The sequence below is a fragment of the Labrus bergylta genome, chromosome 15 (genome assembly GCF_963930695.1).
Source record: "Labrus bergylta chromosome 15, fLabBer1.1, whole genome shotgun sequence".
Lineage (NCBI taxonomy): Eukaryota > Metazoa > Chordata > Actinopteri > Labriformes > Labridae > Labrus > Labrus bergylta.
Window position 1 is genome coordinate 25,710,000 of NC_089209.1, and position 26,985 is coordinate 25,736,984.

Here is a 26,985-nt window from a genome sequence, read left to right on the forward strand (position 1 = left end):
CTGGGTTTTGGGGTGAGGCGCTGAAAGAAAGCACTCAGATAAATATTGTTTGGCAGGTCAAGAGGACCGTGTTTTAGAGGTGTTCCCGTTTATTTTATTACACTGGGAGAATATTAGGATTGTAAAAACACTGGGGTTGTTATTTTAAGTGATGGATAAACTGAGGCTACTTGTTTGTAGATTAGTTATAAATAAATGCGAGAATTTGTTGGAATAATTTATCAACTTCTAGAAGAAAACTTCTCCTTTTGGGGCTTTGTTACTTTGTTTTTATGATCTTATTTTAAATTCTGGTTTTACAATGAAGTCTCTTACATTAATTCATAATCAAAAGTCATGATCGACATGGACACAATGAGCTCAGATTTTAATAAAAGTTACAGATCCGGACAGCTCGACACAGTCCGATTTCTCTTCAGTAAAGAAAACCTCACACATTTCAGGTCACAGACAAACCCACTGACCCTGCCTTGAATTGATCTCTTATCAGGCAGACTTCCCCTGTACATGTAGATTACATTTGATGGCCCTAATCTAGGTTTTAATCAGAGCATTGAGACGACACATTGATGACGGGCGGGACACAGAATCAGCTGAGAGTCACACGGGGAAGAGAAGATACGGCCAGAGGAAGCAGATAAACGTCCTCCTTACTGCTCAGCTTTACGCTCAGTCTTTAAATCATGGTTACCGTCCAGCACCGGAGCTGAACATTAAATGTGTACGGACAGGAAGAAGAAAAAGACAAAGTGACCCTCAGACGTCGACTTTGGCCGCTTTGGCCGCCCCTCCCTCCTGGTCGTCAGAGACCACTGCTCCCCTCCTCTTCCTCAGACCCTTCATCTTCCTCGTTTGCAGCTTGGTCAGATCCTGCTTCTGCATGTGCACACGGCCAAACTTCGTGCCAAAGGCATCATGGGAAACATTCTTCTTCTTCCTGATCTGTTATGGTAAAAAAAAAAGAGAGAGAGGCATCAGGTAAAGGCTAAATTATAAGTTGGTCTCTAAACACAAAAAGGACGTTAGAAAGCCTTTCATCACTTTTAGGTTTTCTTGGTGTGGGGACAAAGTGAGGGCTCAACGACGCACTAACAGTGTTTCCCACAAGCAGACGATACCTGGCTAGTCCGCCGAGGTATATTTATGGTCGCCACAATATATCCGTTAAATATTTCACTCTTGGCTCTGTGAATTTCCTTTTCCCCTTGCAAACATTATAAGATCCTCTGGTGCTTCCATTTTGAAGGTGGACAAACAGAAGTGTGGTTCTTTGTATTAACGAGATGTTGTCAATAAACGGCTATGCAGAGGTTCCACTCTTTAAATCTGGGCTGTCCTCAAGCTCCCCCCTCAGGTCAAGTCTGACGTTTTATTAAGTACAAAGTGACTTAAAAATGTAAACTAAGTGTATGATTACCTTCAGAGCCTTGGGCCGTCTGTGAGCTAACTTGTACAAGTCGTCTGAAGCCAGGTGAGTCCTTCTTAACACCAAATCCAATGAGGGCCCGATCTCTTCCAGCTCAATCCTTGGCGTCCGACACCCAGACTTTTTCAGCAGACACCTGCACAAACACATCCTATCAATTTCTCCTTTTGAGGCAGGTCTTCAGCCTCTGTACGTGCAGTGCACTACACAACCACTAGGCTATCCGGCTCCCACACACACACATCATATCTGAACCTTTTTTTTTATATCTACCTGTAGCTGCGCATGTAGACTTTCCCTTCCAGGGCCGTGAAGTGGAGGACATGTTCTAATCCCGCCAGACGCACCGCAGACACCGTGGGCCCTCTGAAGAAGTCTGAAAGATGGATCAATGAGACATACGAGCGTGTGCTATGAGAAAAGGAACCCAAACTAAAATGAGAAAAACATGTAACTGTATCATATGAACAGATACCTATGAGCAGACTCTTCAAGCGTTTGTGTTCGTTGTCCATATCGAAAGCCTCCCCTGCAAACACCAGCATCGGTTTGGTCCCCTCAGGACATTTACTGGCCTGTAGCAGAAGATCACAAATACATGAAGAGATTCTGTGAGGGTTTGTCAGAGCTCCCTCATTCACAGGACAACAGACAGAAGATGTGCTCACAGACAAAGAAAGCCTTCAGGACAGTTATTACAGCACGCTGCAACACAGTCACATCATTCATGAAACAGGATGATGGGGCAACGTGTCCTTCAGTCAGCAGTAAAAACATCCAGCCAACAATCAGCACACAACATTAGAAGACACAAAGTCCCAATAAAAAAAATAATAATACAAGAGATAAAAACGGATGAAAAAGCAACACAGTTGGTTTAAGAAGGCTGAGACAGGAGGGACAGATTCATTCTTTAAGGTGGTTTCACTTTAGGTACCTGGGCCCGGATCAGAATACACTTGACCCCAAAGTCTGGTTCATTTAATCAGTGTGAACACAAAGGTAATGTACTCGAGTACAGTCCGTGGGAGAAGCAAACAAAGAAGTGGGCCGCTATATGACGTAATTCTAAATTGCTCATGTTGCTAAAAAAAAAAAAAAAAAACGTTGTATACACGCTGCACGGGCCTGTTTCATCGTCTGAGCTGCACGGTGCATGTTGATGTAGGAAGAGTGTCCTTGTTGGCATCTCAGAAATCACAGAAACATCCACAGTTAGCAGAATGGACTCAGCCTGCGAGTAGTTGCTATGGTTGCTTATTCTTCTTTCTACTTTGCGGATATGCAAACCCACTATGTGCATACTGCCCCCTGCTGCATCAGACTGTGTACATACACACACAGACCAGCGGGGATGGGGGGAGCAATCATGCACGGTACTAAACAATCGTGTCTGATGTGAAAACACCACGAGACTTTTTGTCTCCTTGGACAACGGATGACTGCGATGACTAACTTTATAAAAGGTGCTGCGTGACCACGAGTGTTTAAACAGATTCAATAAAACATTTTCATAAAAGACTAACCCCACAGCATCAGTTTGAAGGTCAAAGGTCAGCTCTGAATGATGGTGGTACCAGAGGCTGCGTCACTTTGAGATCGTCATCAAAATTACACAAAACTACAAAACAGGTTTAATGACTTAATAACTTACCTTAATGTCACTCAAAGACACGTATTTCTCAATTCCAAGTTCCACCATATCGAGCACGTGAAAGTCAAAGAGACGACCTACAAGGTAAAAAAAAAATGACACACTAGCAAACACATTCATGTTTACAACAAACACGACCCTCGTAATGTATTCTGAGAGTGAGAACACGCTCTCTTCAGACTGCATTTCTGTGAAGACGCTGAAACGAAGCTCAGCCATCATCTCGTCTGTGTACGTTCATTTTGATTCAGAGAAGGCGTTAATATTCTTGTCCCAGTCTGTGAGGTCATGTTGAGTTTCTGCGTTGTGGAAGCACGGCACAGCTGGAGCTCCCCACACACACACACACACACACACACACACACACACACACACACACACACACACACACACACACACACACACACACACACACACACACACACACACACACACACACACACACACACACACACACACACACACACACACACACACACACACACACACACACACACACACACACACACACACACACACACACACACACACACACACACACACACACACACACACACACACACACACACACGTGCTCCCTCGCTGTCCCTCCATTACACCTCCACAACATTCAGATTGAAGGCGCGTCACAGGGGCGTTAATATTGTGTCTTAAAATGACGCCTGAAGGGGGCTTAAATGTAGTTTCTGCTTCGAGTTAACAGAAAATGTCCTCACTGCATGAATCAAACATGTGCAGAGTTCATGTTTAAGACATGTTTCAGTAGAAATATTTAATAACAACATCAGTCAGTGAATCGGAGAAAATGATAGAGTGAGAAGAGATTTTTACCAAATATGAGGTTGTTGGGTCGTTTCTTGTTGTGCGAGCCGAACAGGAACAGAGAGCAGTCCGTCTTCTTGGAGAAAAACTCCTGAAAAAAACAGTTTGAATGGTTAACAAAAAAACACAACTGAGAAACACGTTCAGACCTCCAGCTGATCTGAAGCTCTGAACATGAGTCAGTGTTACATTCACACACGCTTCATTAATAAGCTGCAGACAGAGGGAAGCTGCTGTTAAGTGTTCAGAGAGCTGAGTCACTTCTTCATTTACAGACTCATGACGACACTGAATCAAACACAAAGATAACAAACGTCTCCTTCTCTTACCAGTGACGTCGAGTCTTCAAAAGGTCGCGTTATGTTCTTCCTGAAAAACAAAAACAGAAGTTTCAGTACGTCGTGTTGCCAGGTGAGTTTCTTTACCGTCCTTATTCTTTTACGTCTTGTGTCACTTTTATGTGGGACTACTCGTTAAATGTGGTGCGACCAGCTTCTCAGTTTTTTTTTGTATAAATGATGGATGTCTTTGCACGCTGTCCCTGATGAATAAACCAAATGAACCTGAATCAGACCGTGAGTGTACTAAAGATCACTATTTGTTTCCTTTCACTTCCTCTCTTTTCCTACTGCACCTCCTTTAATACACTTCCTGGTTTCTCACTCTCCTCTCCCCCTTGATTGGTTGTTGTTTGCACTCTGTCACTAATTAATTAGATTGATTTCACCTGCCTACTCCTTAGTTAAGACTGTTTTTATCCTCACGTGAGGCGGCAGTTCAGCAATGCATGGATGTTCAATCCCATGTGTGTCTCCTGTTACCCTCATCATTAATTAATTTGACGAAATAAACCTGTTAGCTAAAATCAAGTCTTGTTGGAGTCCTGCATCCTGACCCGATGCCCCCATGGTGATAGTACCTCAACTTTGACCCCTTAACAGTGAGACGACTCAGACGGTTCCATACATCACCGATGATCATTTATTTTAGTTTCACTATGATCGATGTTCTCGTCTGTTGAGCTACATTCAGGAGTTTTTTTACTTTTCATGTGGTCTAATCAACTTTTCTATAAACACCACAGTCCTGTCGAGTTCAGCTGAGGTATGGAGGTCAACTTTATAAACACAGAAGAGTTCTTCAAACTGTCCGTAAAGTGAAGATGATTTCACTTCAGCATGAATTAAAAATAAAAAAAATAAACATAAAGCACATCACTTAGGACAGAAAACACTTACTTCTTGTAGAGAACAGCGTTGGGCTTCTTCAGGGCATACTGCAGAAAAAACAAAGAAGATTTCTCATTAATAATTGAGTGTTCATCAATGATCAGTCACACACTGATACACTCCTCTATGATCTGAGTTTAGCCCTGAAACATCTTTTTAAAATGGATTACAACCTATTCTCCGCGATGAGGTCATCGTGGTGTATTTAAAGCTAACGGTGGTACACTGTTCAGTAAGTAAAGCTTGTGGAGCGCTGGACTGACTCTTCAATTAATGTCAACGAGTGACAAGCAGAGGGGGGCGGAGAGACTCATGGGTCTTTACTTTTCACCGTACAGCAGCTAGTAGGAGTGTTAAAAGAGCTGCACAGCTGTAAACAAAGTGTACGTTGTGGACTTCTCTGAACATGAAGACAGATTTGGATATATTTTTATATACTGAAGACAGATCAGGGTTTTATATCATGTGGAACAGCCCTCATCCCTTCCTCAAAGCGTTTCCTCATGTAGCTTACGATGTCTTTGAGGGCCTGGGTGACAGTTTGGTTGCTGTTCCCTCCTTTCATTATCATGGCCGTCTTCACATCCTCAGACAGTTTTGGCGCTCTGCTGTCCAAGAAACGCTTGGAGCGCTTCGTCTTGGGTTTCCTGAAAGGCAGACACAAACACAGGATGAGATGTTATATGTGTCAGACGAACAGCCTGTAAGGTCCCAGCAGCACCGACATGGTGCGACCCTTACAGTCTCCTGGATCTTTAACCGGGACGTCCACAGCAGGGAACTGTAAAGTACCACACAGGAGTACCCGACGTCCTCTTTGAGATAAAGAGAGCTAACATGTCAGTGGTACTCGATCATCAGGGGTTCAATCCCCAGCTCCTGCAGCCACACGTCAGATGTGTCCTTGGACAAGACGCTTAACCCCAAGTTGCTCCTTTTGCTTTGTTGGTGGTGTATGAATGTGTATGAATGGATTAACACTGATCATCTCTTTACTCAGCAGCCTCTACCATCAGTGTGTGAATGTGTAGGTGTGACCTGCAGTGTAAAAGAGCTTTGAGTAGTCAGAAGACTAGAAAAGAAATATACAAGCTCAAGTCCATTCACCATGTATTCATGTGTAGGGGTGGGTGGAGGGAGAGTGGGGTGTGTGTGTGTGTGTGTGTGTGTAGGTGTGTATAAGCATTAGTGTGCGGTTTGTGTCTATGTGGATGCTGGCAACTTCTTATAACTTTCAACCATTTCTAACACAGATTATCTGTAAGCATGCTCTATAGAGTTGAGATACATAGATATTGAAGGCCTTTCAGAGACGGGTATTAGAAATAAGCAGCAGCTTTAAATGCTGTGGATGTACACTGCATCTGTCCCTCCCAAATACACAGACTCATTAACAAACACATCATTTAAACACATTGAACCTCCTAGTCTGACAAACTGTTTTCATGTTTGTGTGTCAACGTCAAAGACAGAAAACATCAACTTGTCATCATGTGGCACTCAAACTACCTCACACCAGTAATCCCAGTCCATAAAAACCATCATGTTAATGGAAACTTTACATTTAAAATAATAAAGATTATAAAGTCTCTACAAGCATCAGGCTAACTGGGAGCTAACTCAAATCTGTCACGTTACGCAAAACTTCGAGCTTTAACATTTCTGCTTTCATAGATAAAAATAAATCAAGTCATTTGAATGAATAATTTAAAGTCAAACTTACACCACACCGTCCAGCTGCGTCATGTTTGTGTTTTTAATCGGGTTCCTGTTAGCTTCAGGAGCTAACTCACGCTGCTGCTCGTCCACGTGAATCCCAGAGCCGGAAGACAACACTGCTGCTCTTCTTCTTCGATGGTGGAACGATGGTTGACATCCGGCTTTGAGTGACTTACTGCCATCTAGTGTTCGAACTAAAACAAGAACACAATTCATAGACTGGCCGCTAGAGGCGCTATGTGCTGAATAATAACAGACTGAGCTGCTGAACAACAACAAACACTAAGAGTAGACCAAAACTTAACGATTTATATGAAAGCAAGAATACACATTTATTTCAACTGAAAATAAAACAATAATTAATTTTAAAAATTAAGAAAAAAGTCGTTAAAATTACATTACAAACTCATTACAGTTCAAAATATGAATTCCCTTTTAAAACCTGAGCATATTAAGTATTCATTTATACGTTTGAATTAAATAAAATTAACATAAACTTCTCACTTAAATAAAATATGAAAGAAAAAATATTTCAAGCCCCAGTTCCTGCAGCCACGTCTGATGTATAAGAGCAGAATATAAAAGAACACTTAAATCACATGTCAGAGTGTAAGAGAGGCCTCAGGTGATGTCAATGAGGAGATGGAGCCGTGGGAACAAAGAGGCAGGGGATTTCTTTTGTTACATTTTTGTATCTGTGCACTGATTAGACTTTCAGTAACATAACGTACTGTAAATACACAAACCCCCTCCCTCACATCCTAAACCCTCCACCCTCTACATTAATACACACACACACACACACACACACACACACACATAAGTCCTCCTCATAACGCTCAGCAACAAACTTTAATCAGATTGTTGTACATCTTATCAAGTGCTGCATGATGAACAGGTTCATCATGTTTTTAAAGACCACATGGTCACGTCTTACAGTCGTACTCTGCACGTGTACCACGTGTTGTATCCTTTACCACAGAGCTAATACACTTCTTTCATACAATCACTTCTGTTCTTAGAGCTTCTGTGGTAGCCTCAGAGAATGCATGGGTGTGCTGTGGTTAGTGTGTTGCCTCACAATGAGGAGGTTCCTGCCCCTCACCTCTGCTTTATCATCTCATTTAGTCTTCAAAATATTTATTATTTTATATTTTATGTTGTATGTGTGTATGTGTGTATGTGTGAGCCTACCTGGACAATAAAGCTGATTTTGAAGACGATTCTTTTTTTTTTTTAAATGACCCTCTGACAGATTCTACTTGCACATTTTATTCAGACACTGTCCTGCTTTAAGTCCATGGGCCAGACCAGACTCCAGTACCACTCAAGGTAGCAAAACTTAGTAATAATTCTTGAAAATGTCTGTAGATGATATTTCTGGTTTGATGGACTTCCCTGAGTGGCAGCTGAGTAACAGTAAAAAATAAATAAAATAAACTTTCTCCTTCAGCCCTCTGGGATCTATGAACATCAGGGACACAAAACACAGACACTGGCATACTCACAGGACTCATAGGATTCAGGAATCAATAATATACTAATACTTTATCTCATTCTGAGACGATATTGTGAGCCACAAATCAAAAGAACGGCTGGCAGACATCTATTGTCTCTGCACACTGAGAGAGATCAGTGACTTGAGTCAATCATTTCATAAATTTGGGCGCCTGTGGCTCAGTTGGTAGAGTTGGTTGTCTCTTAACCAGAAGGTTAGGGGCTCAATCCCCAGCTCCTGCAGGCACATGTCTGATGTCTCCTTTATGCAAGACACTCAACCTCAAGTTGCTCCTGCTGCTTCTTCAGCAGTCTGTGAATGTGTATGGTTGGATTAATTTAAACCTCCACCATCAGTGTGTGCATGTGTAGGTGTGACCTGCAGTGTGAAAGAGGTTTGAGTAGTCAGAAGACTAGAAAATAAATATACAAGATTAAGTCTATTTATCATGTATACACACTCTCCAGTTGTTTGGTTGCCAAGTATGTAGCAGGCTTAAGAACAGATTATAGACGCACTTTATTAATCTGCACGTGGCAGTGATTTCAGACAGTTAAGATTTTTATGATGAGGGGATACGAGGCCTTCAGGAGCAGCACTATCAGAGAGGACAGGTTAATGAGAGGACATCTACACTTGATTTGTTCATACCCGATTACCTTCCACTGACACACCTGCTCTGCTTCCTCATCAATCAACCCCTAATCATTTGGATCCTGAAGTCTCCCACACCCAGACTCCTCCTCATATCCCCTGTGTTTTTTCTGTTTGATACTCAGACTTCAGTGTTTGAGAGACAGTGTTCACCTCTCTGTCATCCCGCTCCTTTGAGTCATTTCATCTGTAGTTTAAGTGTCTGTTCTTCCAAACCATCCCGACACAAAGAGTCCAAATAAAGACCACGGCGGTTGCACATATAGGTATCTTTTTTTATTGAAGCATCAAGCTCGTAGCACATATATTTAGCACATCTTGACCATCCAAAGAACAGCAAAAGAAAGAATTAGAACAGCAAAGTTTCTCCGTCAGTACATCCTGAGTCATCCTGCACCCACGCCCCTCTCTCACTTTCCCTTCCTTTCAGGTGATTCAGAGAGAAAGTGAAAAAGTAATTAAAAAAAACACAACATGATTTAGATTGAAAAGGTAATCATCCCTTAACCCCAGAACACACTCGATTCAAACGACAGAATTAAAACATTTGGACAAAAAGGGGGGAGATAAACAAGAGAATATTGGTCCGCAGCAAAAATACAAAATCTGTTTTTTGTATAAAACTCTTTTTACCGTTCAACTGCAAAAATGCTTTTTGAGTTCACTGTATAAAAAAATAAAATATAGCAATGATGCACACCACTAAGGCTAAAAAGAACCTGCTCCGAGGACAGTTAGCATCACACTGCTACGAGTATTTCACCCCCTAAACGTGCGGGCTCAAAAATAAAAAGGACCCGTAACGATCGTCACGGCAACCGGTTCAGAACAGTTCACGAGAGAGCCGAGATTGGTCCTCAGGGAAAAGAATGAAACCACTCCAAAATGCCATGACAGACACACCAGAGAGGAAACGATTCCAGTGTCAACTTCAGCGCGCATTCTCAGGTGAACTGTTCCGACGAGCTCGCCGAGCGCCTCACAGGCTGCAGGTTCTGATGCAATCATCGCAGGTTAACCCGACTGCAGGGCTGAAAGCAGGTTCTGATCCGGCTGAGTCCAGATTCAGACTGCGTTCTCTGGCAGGAGAAGAGTCGTGAAGGAGAACTCAGCGGCAGGTGGAGAGGACGAGCCTCGGACGATTGTTACCTTCAGTAATAAATAAAAAACTTAACCTGCTTTCAGCACTCGTCCACAACTTGAAAAAAAAATGAAGGAACAAAAAAATAATAATAATACGAATCCCCACCTAACCCCAAAAAACACACATCAGGATGCAGCAGTTTGAAGGAGAGCTGGTGAAACAAGAGGAAGATGGAAGCACATGGACAGAAAGGAGGAAGAGATGGCGCTACACGACACGCTCAAGCAACACGGCACTAGTAGTCACATGCACCATGGTGTCACAGGAGTTTCCCCCTCCATGGACAAAGAGCAACAAACAAAAAGAAAAAAAAACTGCTGGGGGAGTCACATTTTGGACTGATCCACTGCAAAAACCGTCTGGCCACAATAAATGTAATAAAACGGCAGTTTTATGCAGCGGTTACATGTGGAATGATCCGGGGTCACCCTGGCATGCTCAGACCGGCGCGCCTCTATTGTGCGCTTACAGTTTTCTGTATGGGGCGGAAAGAGACAGAGACACGCTCAGATAATGTGGCAAGAAGAAAAATGCTTTGCTGGGCAACTAAGCAAAAAGTGTCTGATTCATTATTTCCCATTCAGAGCAGAGTGTGGGGGGGGGGGGGGCCAGCCAGCAGGGCCGGCTCTCGTCATGTCTGGGGGGGGGTGAGCTGGATAATGGCTGCTCAATCATTGTGAGCGTCTAAATGTGTGTGTGTGTGAGAGAGAGGGGGGGAGAGGTGGGGGGGGCGTGTGCTCTCCTGGAGTCGTACATTCAGCTCAAACTCAGTCCAGACTTTTCTCTAAAGACATGTACATTCAAAAGATGGAGGACGGTTGTGTGACAGGGGGGGGCTTTATAGAGGCCTGTGCTACATTCAATTTAACGAGTTAATTTGTGTGTGTGTAGGTTCTATAGGGTGGAAGCTTCCTATAGACGCAGCAGGTGACACAAAGTGCACAGCATGAATGTCTTCAGTGATTCAAACACAGACCGTTTTAAAAGCCTCTTTGGGTCTTTGGGGAAACGCGTGGACCAGGAGGGGAGAACCACCATAAGTGTAACATTTCACTTTCAATGTGTTTCTGTTGCTGTAAAGCCCCCGTACCTACAGCGTGATGACCAAGTAGACCGAAACATACCGAGAGAAATCTGAAGTGTGTTTAACTGAGTCTGAATAAAAGGAGGATTCTGAGTGGTTTATTAAAACTCGTCGAGTAATCACATGGCGATATAAACCACATGGTCGTCTGCATGTTACCTACTCCTGCTCAGAAACACTTTACCTTTAACCATCGACATGTGTCTTTTAATAATCCCTTTTTTTAAACTGTATTGACCCAAACTCTGTGTTTAGTTTAATTTCATTTAAATATTTTCTGATTGGTGAAAGTTCTCATCCCACATTTTCTAACCGTGTAGTGTCGTTAAGGCGCTCAGGAGGAGATCACATCTTTAGTGTCATACATCGTCTGATTTGGTTATTAGGTGGATAATTTAACTTGAGGGGGGAAAAAAGTGAAGTGTGTACATGATTGTCGAGGAGGAGGAGGAGCACGGCCAAACGTGTCCAGGTGACCAGCAAAGCACCAAGTCTTCTCGTCAGTGGCGTGTCAATAACTGCAGACCTTTTTAATCACACAGTGGGACATTAAACAGCAAGTATGGCATTCGTTTTTTTTTTGGACGAAGCGACAACGATTACAGTGGCAGAAAGCTTAGCGTGACTTAAACATTCAATCAAGACGCGAGACAGAAAGGTCGGCTGTCTTTTCGTACCGTGGCGTTTGTTTTGTTTCAAAGTGCACTCAGAAATCGGAAGAGATTCAGAAATACCAATTTTCCAAATGTGAAAGTGTAAATGAGGTGGAGACCGGTTGTCGGTTTGAGATCATGGCGGCTGAGCTGGGAAAGAGGCGGACACTGGTCTGAGCATGTCAGGGCCCCGGCCTAGTGCGGGCGGAAGCCTTGTCTGTGGGGGATGAGGGGGGACACCTGCAGGAAGGGGCCGTGGTACTGGGCACAGGTGGACAGCCTCAAACAGAGCGTGTTTAATTCCTCTACATGCACTTCAAGATCACAGCAAGAGTGAGCTAGAATATCGAAACAGAGAAAAGAGCTTTCATGCAAGAGATCTAAGTCACAGGAACAACAATGCAAACAACTCAAACTGGAGGTTAAAATAGGGCTCGCGACTGCGTCAGCACCGGGACAATCTGAACGACGACAGCAGCAGCGGCGGGAGGAGGGGAGGAGGACGACGAGGGGGGAGGAGGACGACGACGACAAGCTCTCTTGTGGGGGGAGAAGCCGGCCGCACTGGGGGAGCCCAGAGCGGACGCCTTTCTTTTTACGCCTCTTCATCGTCGACCCTCAGCTCTGCTGGTTCTGCTGGCGGTTCTGGGCGTAGCTTGTGAAGACAAAATTGTAGTCGTTGAATTGAGCCAATTGGCGGTCGAGACGCTTGAAGCCCTCAAGTTTCTGGGCTGAAGAAAAGACACTGCGACATTTGGAGCTCTGCAGGGACGAAACAGAGGGGGAAGTAGCATTCAGTCATCGACTGCTTCAGTTCAAATCAAAGCCAACGAAAAAAAGTAAAACGTTTCAAACTTACCTGATTGACAAAAAGCGTAGTCACAAATTTTCCTGGCTTAAACACCTCCACAACCTTCCGGACCAGATCATCATATGACGTCTGGGAGAGGTTGGTCTCGAAGCTGACATAGGAGAACTCTGGCTCCGGGGTGATGTGGATGGTCCAGTAAGTTCCCTGGAGGAGAACATTTCACAACATGTCATACAGACGCGTCCCCTTCAACCTATGTCTCCATACCTGAGAAAACTCTAAAAGACCAATGTGTGCAAAGACTTTCAGAGCAGATTACATCAGAGGCCCTGAAACCACCTGTAATAGTTCCAACGTTATTATTATTATTATTATGTCTGTTTACAGCAGATTAAAGAACTCTAAATGCCGGTTATTGTAACCGACAGAATCAGACTGTTATGTAAGGGTCTCACAGAACAAAATGATCCCAAACAAAGACCTTTTTGTTGTTACACATCTTTACTTAAAGCCACCAGGCTGCATCTGAACTTGTTCTAAAAGGAAACCCAAGAGGAAGCTTTATCACTGAGCGATGTCGTCAGCACTTTGATTTGTTACAGCTCACATCCAAAACTACATAACACTCACAAAAGTGAGCTAATGGTGCTTTCACACTTGCAGAAAACTCCTTGAAAAAAACTCTTGATATTTCCTGGAGGAGCTGTATGTGTGAAGTCAAACAGCTGAATGTTTCCCTCTGACTTTACCCAGAGTTTCTCCTGACAGACCCCTAGTATTTTTTCTGCAGCAAGTCAGAGTGAGCTGATGTGAGAACACAGCAGGATATTATCAGGAGAATTCACCTCAAGCCAAAAGGAGGGGGGAGTGATGTGTATGTACTGTGACTGCTGCACAGGCGACCGATACGATCTCAATGCACATACAGTGGGTACGGAAAGTATTCAGAACCCTTTACATTTTTCACTGTGTGTTTCATTGCAGCCATTTGCTAAAATCAAAAAAGTTCATTTTATTTCTCATTAATGTACACTCAGCACCCCATCTTGACAGAAAAAAAAAACAGAAATGTAGAAATCTTTGCAAATTTATTAAAAAAGAAAGACTGAAATATCACATGGTCATAAGTATTCAGACCCTTTGCTCAGTATTGAGTAGAAGCACCCTTTTGAGCTAGTACAGCCATGAGTCTTCTTGGGAATGATGCAAGAAGTTTTTCACACCTGGATTTGGGGATCCTCTGCCATTCTTCCTTGCAGATCCTCTCCAGTTCTGTCAGGTTGGATGATGAACGTTGGTGGACAGCCATTTTCAGGTCTTTCCAGAGATGCTCAATTGGGTTTAGGTCAGGGCTCTGGCTGGGCCAGTGAAGAGTGGTCACAGAGTTGTTCCGAAGCCACTCCTTTGTTATTTTAGCTGTGTGCTTAGGGTCATTGTCTTGTTGGAAGGTGAACCTTCAGCCCAGTCTGAGGTCCTGAGCACTCTGGAAGAGGTTTTCTTCCAGGATATCTTTGTACTTGGCCGCATTCATCTTTCCTTCAATTGCAACCAGTCGTCCTGTCCCTGCAGCTGAAAAACACCCCCATAGCATGATGCTGCCACCACCATGTTTCACTGTTGGGATTGTATTGGGCAGGTGATGAGCAGTGCCTGGTTTTCTCCACACATACCGCTTAGAATTAAAGCCAAAAAGTTCAATCTTGGTCTCATCAGACCAGAGAATCTTCGTTCTCATAGTCTGGGAATCCTTCATGTGTTTTTTGGCAAACTCTATGCAGGCTTTCATATGTCTTGCACTGAGGAGAGGCTTCCGTCGGGCCACTCTGCCATAAAGCCCCGACTGGTGGAGGGCTGCAGTGATAGTTGACTTTGTGGAACTTTCTCCCATCTCCCTACTGCATCTCTGGAGCTCAGCCACAGTGATCTTTGGGTTCTTCTTTACCTCTCTCACCAAGGCTCTTCTCCCACGATTGCTCAGTTTGGCTGGACGGCCAGGTCTAGGAAGAGTTCTAGTCGTCCCAAACTTTTTCCATTTAAGGATTATGGAGGCCACTGTGCTCTTAGGAACCTTGAGTGCTGCAGAAATTATTTTGTAACATTGGCCAGATCTGTGCCTTGCCACAATTCTGTCTCTGAGCTCCTTGGGCAGTTCCTTCGACCTCATGATTCTCATTTGCTCTGACATGCACTGTGAGCTGTAAGGTCTTATATAGACAGGTGTGTGCCTTTCCTAATCAAGTCCAATCAGTTTAATTAAACACAGCTGGACTCCAATGAAGGAGCAGAACCATCTCAAGGAGGATCAGAAGAAATGGACAGCATGCGAGTTAAATATGAGTGTCACAGCAAAGGGTCTGAATACTTATGACCATGTGATATTTCAGTTTTTCTTTTTTAATAAATTTGCAAAAATTTCTACATTTCTGTTTTTTTTTCCTGTCAAGATGGGGTGCTGAGTGTACATTAATGAGAAATAAAATGAACTTTTGATTTTAGCAAATGGCTGCAATTAAACAAAGAGTGAAAAATGTAAAGGGGTCTGAATACTTTCCCCACCCACTGTAATTAAACTGCTGAGTTAAGTTTTCTGTTCTCCTCTCTTTTGTGGATGTTGTCATTCCATTGGACTACACATAGCATTGATATAAAGACAAATATTCTCGTTATAGTGTCGTGTAGCAGACTCTATTGCACGTCTGCAACTTCCGGGGTTCTTCTTTTTTTGCATGTCTTACATCAGGAGACCCCCCCCCCCTCGCCTCCCCCGCCCCCCCCCCCGCCCCACCTCCTGTCTGACAGAGATAGTTTCCAGCTGTGAGTTGCATGTGTGAACAGGTCAGGAGGATTTCAGTGTCAGTCCTGAAACAATCAGTGAGGCATTAGTCGACCACTCCCATGTGCTTAAGGTTCATTTGTGATTGGATGAAGAAGAAGCTCATATCTGTGTCTGGTTTGAAAATAAAAGTGTCTCATCTGTTTTGGTTGCGGCAAAACAAACGAAGTGATAAAATACTCACGTCAGTCTTCATTCCATTCATTGAGTATCCACAAGGGTTGAACATTGTGGCATCGATCACAGAACCTGGTATCAGGTCACAAATTCCACTCATCTGCAAAACCGAGAACAAGAACAGGGTCAACATCAGCTCTGAAAACATTACAGTGATGAGACACTTTCCCACGTGTGGACGCTTAGCTTTCACTTACACGAGTGACATCACTTGCAGAAACACCATCTTTCATATAGAACTGGTCCATAATGGCTGGATCGAGGTCACTCATCAGAACTTCCAGCGTCTGATCCGCATGCTTGTTCTCCCAGTACTCTGGTAAGTCCAGGGTAAACAGGTACCTGTGGAGGACAGGGGGTCAAAGGTTAGACCGTCGTAAGTTGCAAAGATCAGGAGAGAGATTTTTAAAATGTTCAGCTCCATTGAATTCATTTACATACATCAGTTTTGTTTCATGTGACTTATGTGGTGTGCGAAACAAGACAAATCACTGCAACATGTGAAGGTTAAAACCACAGGAGAGGACAACAGAGTGGTAATTTCTACTCCACTAACATCCCGTCATGTTAGCAGGACAATGCAGAACGTTTCTACTGTTGAATGAAATCATGTTGTGCTCACCAGCAGTCAGAGTTCAAACGGCCCATGCAGTAGGCGGCGCCATCTGGAAGAAGGAGACCGTAAGGTTACTGTTGGCTTTGCATGCTGAATTATCCATCATACAGACATATATGCTGGAGCAACCTTAAAGAGACAGTGCACCATTTCCAGGACTAAGCACAACACAAAGGAGGGCACCCCGATGACATCATCATAGTACTCACTTGGGAATATCTGGCTTAGAAAGTCCACTTCCTCCTGGAAGTTTCGATGAGGGAACTCTTGATGGGATGGTTTCATAAAGTTCTTGCGGGAGTAGAAGAAATTCTGCAAAAAAGAAGACGACCATCAAAACGCGAGTGAATAACAGCATACTGTGATGGATTTAGAGATCTGACGTACAAATAGGATCATGCTCTTTGTTCCTGTTTTCACACATCTGCAGTCTCACCTCGATGGCATCAAAACCGCAGTACTCCCTGGCGAGTTCCAGCAGAGGCACCAGTGCTTGCAGTAAGAGGGTGGTTCCGCATGTCTTCAAAATGAAACGTCTCTTGGAGACAAACATGCTACTCTCACTGTGGAGGAACACAAGTACAAGAGAAGTGTAAGAACACGCCTCAATTACTGCAGGTCCACTGAACTAACATACAGGTTATCATCACCACACCCGAGTCTGTTAGTGCGGCTCGTTTGCACTTGTGTGAAAGATGTTGAGTGATCCCTGGTGCGCACCAATGAACTGTACGAGGCCTCGATCAGACCCAACTGCAGGAATCAACAACCAGGCGGACCTGATGAATCTTCAGAAACAGTTTGGGTGGATGACTCCACTACGTCAACATATTATTTTAAAAGCTGAAGTCACACCTCATTTTCAAACAGTATCGTTTACCTGAAAATGTAAACAACATAAGAACCAATGAGCAGAGCCGAAATCACATCGTCTGTCTGTTAATGAATTGTGAAGTGTCTCTGGAGCAGCCACAGCCAATCAGGAATCAACTAGTCTTTGTTTACGTCAGGGATTGTCCCTCGGGCATCTCACATTAAGGTCCTCTTGTAAATGTCCCCGCGTGAACACATTATGAAACAAACTGATCCATGATTCAGACCAGAGCAAATTATCTAGAGGTGTGAAAACACCTTTAAGTCAGGGAAACATTTGCAGCTTAACAGGAAGCTTAAATTTCAGTTTTAGGTTTTTTTCCCCGTTAATCTGTTGCTAAATTTGTCACTTTGCCAATACCTAGATTTGGAGTCCAGTCCCAATCAAACCCCCTCAACATTTAAGGTATTATCCTAATTAAACTCATTTTTGTGATGAGTGGTAGGAACACATTTTGGAGTTGCTCCAGTAGATTGCAACAGCAACATAGTTATAGCTGCAACATAATACTTCAAATGTGTCAAGATGTAGAGCCGCTTACAAGTTCAGGCCGTTGTTCCAAGAGTCTGACATCATGACAAAGTAGATCCCAAAAGAATTAAAGCTTTTTGTTGAGGCACCATTGTTTCTAAAGCTATCAGACTCCATTGACAAAAACATCTGAGCTTGCAGAAGACCCGAGTCTCCACGTGTCTACCTGGATAGTTGAGCTTTGGATTTACACAAATGTTTACTCTGTGAATAAACATATCTTAAAACCAAAAGTGGCACAAACAAATCTACTGATACAGGCGGCAGATGAACAACATGCTCTTTCAGGTGTAATCATTATTATTTTGTCCGTGGAGTCTGGTGGCTGTAGAAGAGATGAGGTCTAGTCCTGTAACAGAATCGGTCCTGTTTTCAAACTCTGGTGATGTAGTACTCAAAATCTTGAGACCACTTTCTAAAGGTCTCGGTCTCGTCCTGGTCTCAGACTCCGGATTTTATATCAAAACCACCACTGATTGGCTTTTTATCATGTCATTAGTGTGATTAGAAAGAAAACGCCTCTTTCTAAAAGAACCAACTTCAATTCATTTATAGTTTGATTTTAATCCCCTGGTTAATCCTTCCCGGTGTTAGGTTCTAAGTTATACACCCCCTGCACACAAGACGATGACTCTGGTCTTGACTCAGTCTCGATCCCTAAAGGTCCTGGTCTCGTAGCTGGTCTTGTGTATTTCTTTGTCTCGGTTACTCTCTCATACACACACATATACATATAAATATATAAATATAAAACACTGTGAGCCCGTTAGAGTTTTATTCTCTCAGTAGATTGCTTCAGATGTTCAAATGCGGCTGAGGTGTAAAAATACCCGAATTTCCCTTCAGGCAGAGAATCAAACATCATTAAAATGACATAATAGTCGAGAATATGGACGCCAACCAAATACTTTGGCTAATTTGTTTTGACTTGCAGTTAGAGGAAGAAATACTTCACAACTTAGTCAGAGTTGGAATCACAAATGATAATCAGGTGTTTGATGTTTAACCTCAAGTCTCGGAGAGAAAAACAACAAACAAAGGTTCTAATATTACTGAGGTTACCTGTGGTCACAGCTTCACATCACTGACGAGTTTGACTAGTAACGGGTGACTTTTTATTATGACTATAAGGAGACGGACAACCTCTAAGAGCGATGCTGCATTGATGAGCTCCTCTGATGGTTCAAGTTTCTGAGTTGGGAAGTCGTTCTTCAGTGTCCATGTGATGACGAATATGACGTCAAGTCAGCAGGTCGGGCACCACATGAATGCACCATTATGCTCGACATAAACTCATTGTTGTCCAATGAGAGACGAGCATCATTTCAATCACCCGGCACTATTTTTATTTACTTATATGTAATGCATGTCCTCGGCTTTCTATGCACGCAACACAAATGGGGGTCATGTCGGCCATGTTTTTTTTAACCATAAGAATTGGTATAAGCAAGTTTAAAGGTGGCACGAAAATTAAGTATAGGTGATGATTAATGAAGAAAATGACGTTCCTTTTGATGGATTCAAAGCTATATTATAGGGTCTACTGTATTACATTTAGGTTAGATGTGTTTTAATTGAAGTCTTTTAAAATACAGATTTAAACCCCTGGCCTGACCAGTGGGTCTCACTCGAGCGGCAACGTCAGGGTCTGGAAAACGAGGCCAATAGGGAACCAATGGGCGACACTACATCCATATTTTCTACCCGTCCTTCTCAGTTGTCTATTGTGACAGAGCACTGATTCAGACTTGTTGAAAATGACTTCGAGTGCAGACATGGTCAGTCAGCTATTGATTAGAAGAGGAGATTTGGACAGTGCTTAACAAGCTGTTGAGGAGCCCTGTTCCTCAGGAGGATTTGTGGTTATCACTTCTCCAATGAATGAGGTGTGCAGCATGTAGAGTAACGGCCCACAGCTCTGTCTGTCTCATAACCCGGGACTGTTCGGTCAATGACAAGCAGCTTACCGGTCGCTGCTGTCTAATCCTGCCCGCCCACTTTCTAAATCAGTAGGAAAACAAGAGGACACACACACTGAGAGCAAAGACTCAGTACTCACCTGAGTATATAAGCTTCCTGCTTGTCAGACTTTGTCACACTTATGATCAAACAATGCACATTCTCCAAAAGTTTGTCCCACTCAAACCTGCAGGAGAGAAACGAAAAAAAAAGAAGAAGCAACATTTAGCATTCTTTTAAATGACATTCAGTGAATCCAGCTTCACAGTTTGAAAATGAAAACATTCCCAACCTCGAGTGTAACGTGGACTTGTTTTCTTTTTGCAGAACCGAGAGGGAGGTGTGAGATGCACGAGGGATTATCATAGAAACAAGCGTTAGTCTAAAACGGGTATCTAAGTTGTTTATCAAACTACAACGATGTTTGCGACCTTCTGAGTGGATATTTCCTGTCCTACAGGAGGGGGGAGGGGTTACTACAATGAAAGGAAACCTTTGGCAGAACTGAGTAAGTATTGGGTCGGACTGAGAGGATTTAAAAAATTTTTTAAAAAAAAAAAAGGTATTTTGTGCTGAAAACCTGCTTGAATATCGCTGCCGAGTAAAAACTTTAAAAAAAAAACAAGCACAGGCAGCGCTCTCCTCAACAACAGGAAGGCTGCTGCTGCTGTCTCCTCCCCCTCCTCCTCCCCCTCCTCCTCCTCCTCCTATCCCCCTCCCACCTCTCAAAGACAGCCGCAGTGCAAAAAGCAGCTGCGTCACGTTCTCACTACGACCTCACAGGAACAGCCTGGGCCCATTCAGAGCTGCCAGCAGGAAGCCCGGCACAGCCTGGGCGAGTAGAGAAAGAGCGCGAGGAGTACAAGCATCGCTCAAAAGGGGAATTTACCAGCAGTCTGATGTGACACAGTTCACCCCGTCTGAGAGATGGAACAGGGCCGTATGATTCTCTGAACGAGAAAAGGTGCCTCAGTGATGAACTACACTGTCAGCGCCACCTGTGTAACCCACTGTGACAGGTGTGGACATCCGTCACCCACTGGCTCACTCTGTCCTGAAGAAGCTTTACATCCACCTGTAATTTCACACTTAACCTCTCACCTCTATAGGCTTCATATCCAGCATGATACAGGTATCAAATAATGATAATAAAATCCTGACTGCTGTGGCCGTAACCCAGACAATCAAAAGAGATATAACCTCTGCAGTAAGGTCGACAAAATTGGATTTCAAACAAAATAATGCTTTTATTCCTGTGATATTTCCGATCAAACTCTTGCAGCGAAATCGCGCAAGTACGCTGGCTATGTTTTGTTACAGACAGCATTATTTATGTTGCCATTGTATCAAAACAGCTATCAATATTGTCTCATTCGACCTGGAATCATTTCACATCTTTAAGTTCTGGTGTCATGACAACGCGAATAGGTTATCACACGATGCTAACTGCTGTAATAACCCAATCATAAGTAATCAAAACTCTGCAGATCCACAAGGGATTTCAACCTTGTTGTGTTTAATGCGATAAAATACTAACAGTTGTGCCCTTTTTAAGATATGAGGATCCAGAGGAACTCAAAGTCGCTTCTTCAGCCTTGAGACATGTGCTTAAAATGACTCAAGTCGTCGTCGTCCTCCTCCTCATCATCACCATGGGGGGTCATTTGGGGTTGAGTATGTCTAAAGTGCAGATGGCGCCACGATGACTGACCGCTTACTCAGACTTTTTCCACAGTAACTCTAAACAGCAGCTAGCCATTCTCCTCATCTACTCTGTGACATGTAACCAGAGTCAAACGACATCAGTCATTAATATTGACCAGCTTCTGGAAAAGGGTTAGGGCCTTTTTATCATCACCATGTGATCACTGAGGCTTAATTTAACCAATGCAGCGGGATCTGTTTGCTCTGTACGCCTGTGCAACACCTTACTCTTTTACTAAACACATCCAGAGGTTTGAGCAGAGAGAATCAAGAACCAATGTGTGTTTGGTTTGCATGCTAAGCTTTAGGTCCCAATGGTATCCCCTATCAACACGAGCATAAAAGTCTGATACTGAAATTTCAAAAAAAGGAATTATATTTATTTCTCACTCTGCATGTTGGAAAGAGACATGGAGGATATAATAACCTTGTTGTTACACCGTTTAGAGGAAGCTAACTATAGCTGCTACCTGCTGTATAATTGGTGCTAGTTCAGTGGTTTATAAAAATGCTAAGGCTTTCAGGGTGACATGTCATAAACACAGGTAAAGATAGACACATCTGAGTTACAGGTAATATGCAAACTTCAGTATTTGTTTAATTACTGCAATTTATTTTGTTATTAAAATATTGAAACATGTAAACACACAGCACTATAAAATGTTTTTTTTTTTTTTTTTAAATCAGGTTTGATTTTCTGTTACAAGATATCGCAATTTAAAGGTCTCATATTCTCCTCCTCTTCAACCAGTTTAAATAATTCTCAGAGCTCCTCAAAACATGTGTGTGAAGTTTCTTGTTCTAAATCCACTCTGATCCTGTATTTGATCATGTCTATAAACCCCTCTATTTCAGCCCTGCTCAGAACAGGCTGTTTCTGTGTCTTTACCTTTAAATATGTAAATGAGCTGTGTCTGACCACACCCCCTCTCTGGAAGGGGATGTGACCTGGGATTCTTCCTCCATGTCCTATCGTTTACATTGAGAAGGCAGACTCAGGGCGTGGTGACACTGGCCACCCGTACTGTGCCGTACTCAAGCATGATTGCCCCCCCCCCCCCCGCTGCGCTATTCCCCCACTGGCCGGCACGGCCCACGGTCACACTGCACAGGACTAACCGGGCCTGAGCACGATTACCTCTTGTACATAACATCGTAATACAACACATGCACGCTTTATGTTATTATGAAGCATGTTTACAAAAAGGCGGACGAGAGAGAGAAAAAATAAAATAGACGCGCAGTCGAGTCCGCACATCGGAGAACACAGAGAACATGACAGCTACTTTATGTCTTATATTGTGTCATGTTAGTCAGATACAGACATGAAACTCTGGATTTCTCCATAATGGAGGCTATCAGCGCTGTTTACCTGCGTGCTCATGCATGAAGTGTACCATGCCGAAGCACACCTCTCCGAAGTTAGGGTTGAAGCATGTTTGGGCACGGTTTGGATGGCCAGTGCGACTGTGCCCTCAGAGGGCAGAACAAACACCTAGCTGTGGGAGTGTCACCCACCTGGGGGAGGGGTAAAAAAGCTCAGGCAAAAGACAGATTTATTGTCACTGTGCGATGCTGAATAAACTGCTGCTGCAACATAATACATTCCTGCTGATCAATTAAATAAATCTATCCTCCTGGTCTCGTTTGAGACTACAGTAAACAAAGCAGCAGTCTCTCCTTTTTCTCTTACACACAGCTTAAGTATCATTGAGCTCAAGGCTGTTAAAAGATTAAAACAGAGCCATCAAACTTTTTATCTGTTCTGTGTGAACGGGAGATGATAACGGAACCCGCTACTTGTGCTGGTCTAGTAAGTACCTCATGTATAACTAAGAGTTTCTTTTTCGCCCCACACTGATGACATCAGAGCTGTTGCAACATGCCCGGCTAGCTAACATTACTGCAGACCTCATTGAGCTCTCGTTTCACAGTGAAATGTGCACCAGAGGCTATTTTTGGCTGCTCAGTGTTGGTGACCAGGAAAGAACCAGATCAGTCTGCAGAAAACTACCACAGGTCGGATTTCCATTTCCACGAAGAGACACACGACTAATCAGAATGAATAGATTTATTATTAGACAGTTAAAGACTATTTCAGTGACACATCGAGAATAATTGAATACAAGGAGCAGTGCAGCATCTTAGCAACTTAAAAAGCCAAATACACAAGATGTGGTCACTGTTTGGCTCCAGAGCCTTCAGGACTCAAGGTGTGAAGATGTGATAACAGTTTCTGGCCTTCAAGACAAGTTGGCAAGCTGCTGTCGAGCCCTGAGGAAGGACGGTGGACGTAATGCGAGCGAGCCGAGCGCCACATTTGTGAATCAGATGCCCTTGTGGACTTATTTGGACATTGGCTGACGTCCAAGCGAGCCTGATCCACTGACATCGCCCTCTGAGCCGTTAATCTGCCCTCTGGCTGTAAAGTAATGCCAGTCCTCATTCACCCGACCGGCCACACACTTTTCTTAAACCGTCTGTGATCTGGTTAATGGCCTGAAAGTCACTCAGTGCGAGGCAGATTTAGCCTTGAACTTCGCTGCAGGCCGGTCGAGTAAAGCACTACAAGGACAGGTGGTGTCGGGTAGTTATAAAAGACGAGTGGGACTGAACTGAAACAGTGGTTGTGCTGCGGGGATGATGATTTCTAACCAACTGTTGTCATCATAAATCTTCACTGTGTGGACACACGTCCACTTTACTCTCACACTGAAGAGTCAACACAAGACCAGCTAAACTACCTCACCGGGCAGTCTATTAGACAGAGGGCTTTCAAACGAGCACTAGTTATTCAAGTTATTTTTAAAAAGTCAACGCAGATAGATCACAGCGCTTACATCATCAATGTCTCAGTTCAAAGATTGTTTGAAAACATTTGAAACAAGCTCTTAAGGTATTTGGTAGGCTCGGTTTTCGGCTGAATTGCTGCAAAATGTCAAGCTCAAATCGATCTCCTGAATATCCTACTTTCATCTGATATCCGAGCATCCTCTGCACACAAACTGGAGCGTGGATGCTTCTTGTGACACTTCATACAGCAGTTACTGGGTTACACTTGAATTCAAAAAGGGATTAGCTTTTCCGTTTAAACCTCTCCGTTTACGGCTGACTTTGCCTCAAGCCAGTGCTCAGCTCGTGCAGAGCAGAACACGGCATCAAATGGATTTTTTGTGTTAAATAGAGGCAAAGGTCAACAGGCTTTGAGACCATTCACATCAGCTTTTTTTTTTCTGAATGTCCCATCACCCAGACACTGTGCTTTGAGTGCCCTTCAGCAGGGAGACCTCCTAACCAATCAGAGGAAATGGGAGGGGTGTTACCCTCAAGGGTGGAAACGTGACCGGAACAAGAACCTTGCATAGATTTTTAGTAGAAACCCACATTAGCTCGCAAGGCTGCCATGCAGTGGGTCAGAGTTTGTAGCACATGAAAGTATCATAACAAGGATCATGTCTTAAAAACACTCCATGATGATGGCCTTGTGTATTTCTAATGGGAGCACTCCCGTCTCCTCTGACATATAAGCCACAAGAACTTTTAACCCTTTCCCCCCCCCCAATTTGTTGTATTATAAATCTAAGTGGTCCAAGTGTTGTTTCGGTGTGACTGAGGCAACATGGCCACCGCATGCTGTTCACCTCCAGTGAGGGCCCTCGTCTCTGAATGACGCAGAAAGCAAAGAAAATTCATCTTACAGCCGCACAAACACACACAGGCGTGACTTTTAGACACCGTTTACTATCACAAACCAGAAGCCCAGATATTTGTAACACTTTAATGTCAAGTAATCAAGCAGCAATGCGGTGGTGGCAATAACGCGTGCGCAGCGACCACACCAAGCCCGCCTAATATTAGCATTAAATAAAGTGACACATCACCCCTGTGGAAGGAGACTCGTTCATATCACACAGTAGACATGGTCGGTCGTATAACGAGGAAGAAAACAGGGAGAGTCAGCCAAACATGTGCATAGTTTCACCCCCAGGAAAATAGCTACAGTTAGCACGCTATGACAGGGGGTGTTCTGTCTAAAAGTGCTACCCATTTGAGAGGTGCTGCCATGCGGAACAGGGGGTGGGGGGGGGGGCTATTATAATATGATCTTATTATAAACACTTCATCTAAACCCTCTAATGTTAGAGTAAATAAACAGGCTGTCTGTTTCCTTAAGGGGCAAACGATGGTGTTTTGAAAGTGATTCTGTACTGGGAGCATTATTTGGTAAGAGATTAATGTCTTCCCCTGAAATCTTACATAACAAAACCGCCAAAACTTGCTCCCCCTTTCAGAGCCTTATGCCCATACATGTGATGATAAGTGAATTCAAGTTACTTTTATCTGGTGGCATTATTTCATAGGGGGGCATAGTTAGCCTCTTGCTATCGTTTTGCGCAATGGTAGAATTTTACGACAAGGCAGCAAATATCGACATAACACCGGAATTGCGAATGTACTGTCAAGACAGCTTCAGAACAGCATTTAAATTGGTCTGTCACACGACGTATCAAATCGATAATCAAATTGTAAAAGCCACATGGTTAATAGTGATAAATTTCCTCGGTTAAGAATGAATGACTCAGCGTGGAAGTGCCACTCTTAAAGGGGGGAGGTGTTACGGTGTGAGCTAGCTCCAGTGGTAGAATGTGGCTAGCTCACTGAATATAAACTCGTAACTACGGAGAGGGAAAAAAGTCGCCATGACAACCAGGTTTTTAATCTCGTTTGGCCAGTTACATTACACACATTAACTGTGGGGGTCGAGTCAGTTTAAGCCCCTCTCTCCCTGACACGACACCCTGACACACTGAAAGGACACACACCTCGGGATGGTACGGAGGTCCCCGGTTCCTTTGGTCTCATCCTGCCGGGAGAACCACACCTCCAACAGCTTCTCGGTCCCCTCGAAGAAATGTGCACCGTTATCTTCCATCATGAGACAACAGACACCCAAACAAAAAAAGTATCAAACGTCGGTCGTAACGTGTTACAGCTTAATTAATCCTTCCTCGATCGGGTTATAATTTATTGAGGTACAGTCCTTTAAGCAATCCTGGTGTTGATTTTCTTTAGTTGCCGTCTTCCCTTTTGCAGAGAATACAGTTAGCGAGTGCTAGCTAATATCGCCGGCCATACTGTGTAGACCACTGAATGGAGATGGCGCGGTGAATTTATAGTCAGCAGCACGCTACGTCACTAATTCCCGTAGCCAATCAGACGGTAGGGCTGTGGCTTGTAACACGTCATTGGCTCATTCATCTGTCAGTCATTGTAAAAACAGAGGGTTGAACACGTGACGTTTCATTTTGCCACAGCCCTGTCACTGCGTACCGTCGCTCTGATTAAAAAAAAACATTAACCAGCACAGGGAGACCTTACAGTTAAACAACATCACGGGACTTATATCCTTTTTTTTTTTAAATGTAGGACTATTTTATCTATTTGTGAGTAAACTAAATTTTTTGGACGTATGTTTTTCTCCTGTTCACACAATTGTGTTTTTAATTAATTCACACATAACTGTTGCATTATTTGATGCATTATTTTATGTTTGCGCTCCACCCTAACACACACTACTTATTTGAATTGTAGTATGT

At 43.4% G+C, this 26,985-nt stretch overlaps 2 protein-coding genes across 3 annotated transcripts; both read right to left on the minus strand.

Moving 5' to 3' along the window:
* Positions 1-350: 350 nt before the first annotated feature.
* On the minus strand, positions 351-7,010 carry rpf2 (ribosome production factor 2 homolog). The gene is made up of 10 exons (XM_020636684.3): positions 6,855-7,010; positions 5,646-5,778; positions 5,141-5,178; positions 4,232-4,271; positions 3,912-3,993; positions 3,081-3,157; positions 1,902-2,001; positions 1,700-1,802; positions 1,418-1,562; positions 351-942 (listed from the first exon to the last, which is right to left on the minus strand). The coding sequence occupies exons 1-10, from the start codon at positions 6,875-6,877 to the stop codon at positions 757-759; spliced, it is 927 nt and encodes a 308-aa protein (XP_020492340.1). The 5' UTR covers positions 6,878-7,010; the 3' UTR covers positions 351-756.
* A 2,246-nt stretch (positions 7,011-9,256) lies between these two features.
* Positions 9,257-26,541, minus strand: amd1 (adenosylmethionine decarboxylase 1). 2 transcript variants are annotated; one of them, XM_020636675.3, is made up of 9 exons: positions 26,212-26,541; positions 19,785-19,871; positions 16,757-16,883; positions 16,530-16,632; positions 16,327-16,369; positions 15,902-16,046; positions 15,712-15,804; positions 12,743-12,898; positions 9,257-12,645 (listed from the first exon to the last, which is right to left on the minus strand). In XM_020636675.3, the coding sequence occupies exons 1-9, from the start codon at positions 26,322-26,324 to the stop codon at positions 12,502-12,504; spliced, it is 1,011 nt and encodes a 336-aa protein (XP_020492331.1). In that variant the 5' UTR covers positions 26,325-26,541; the 3' UTR covers positions 9,257-12,501. The 2 variants fall into 2 exon arrangements, with proteins under 2 accessions (XP_020492331.1, XP_029133693.1); XM_029277860.2 differs by lacking the exon at positions 26,212-26,541 and adding an exon at positions 19,977-20,106.
* Between the last annotated feature and the right edge of the window lie 444 nt (positions 26,542-26,985).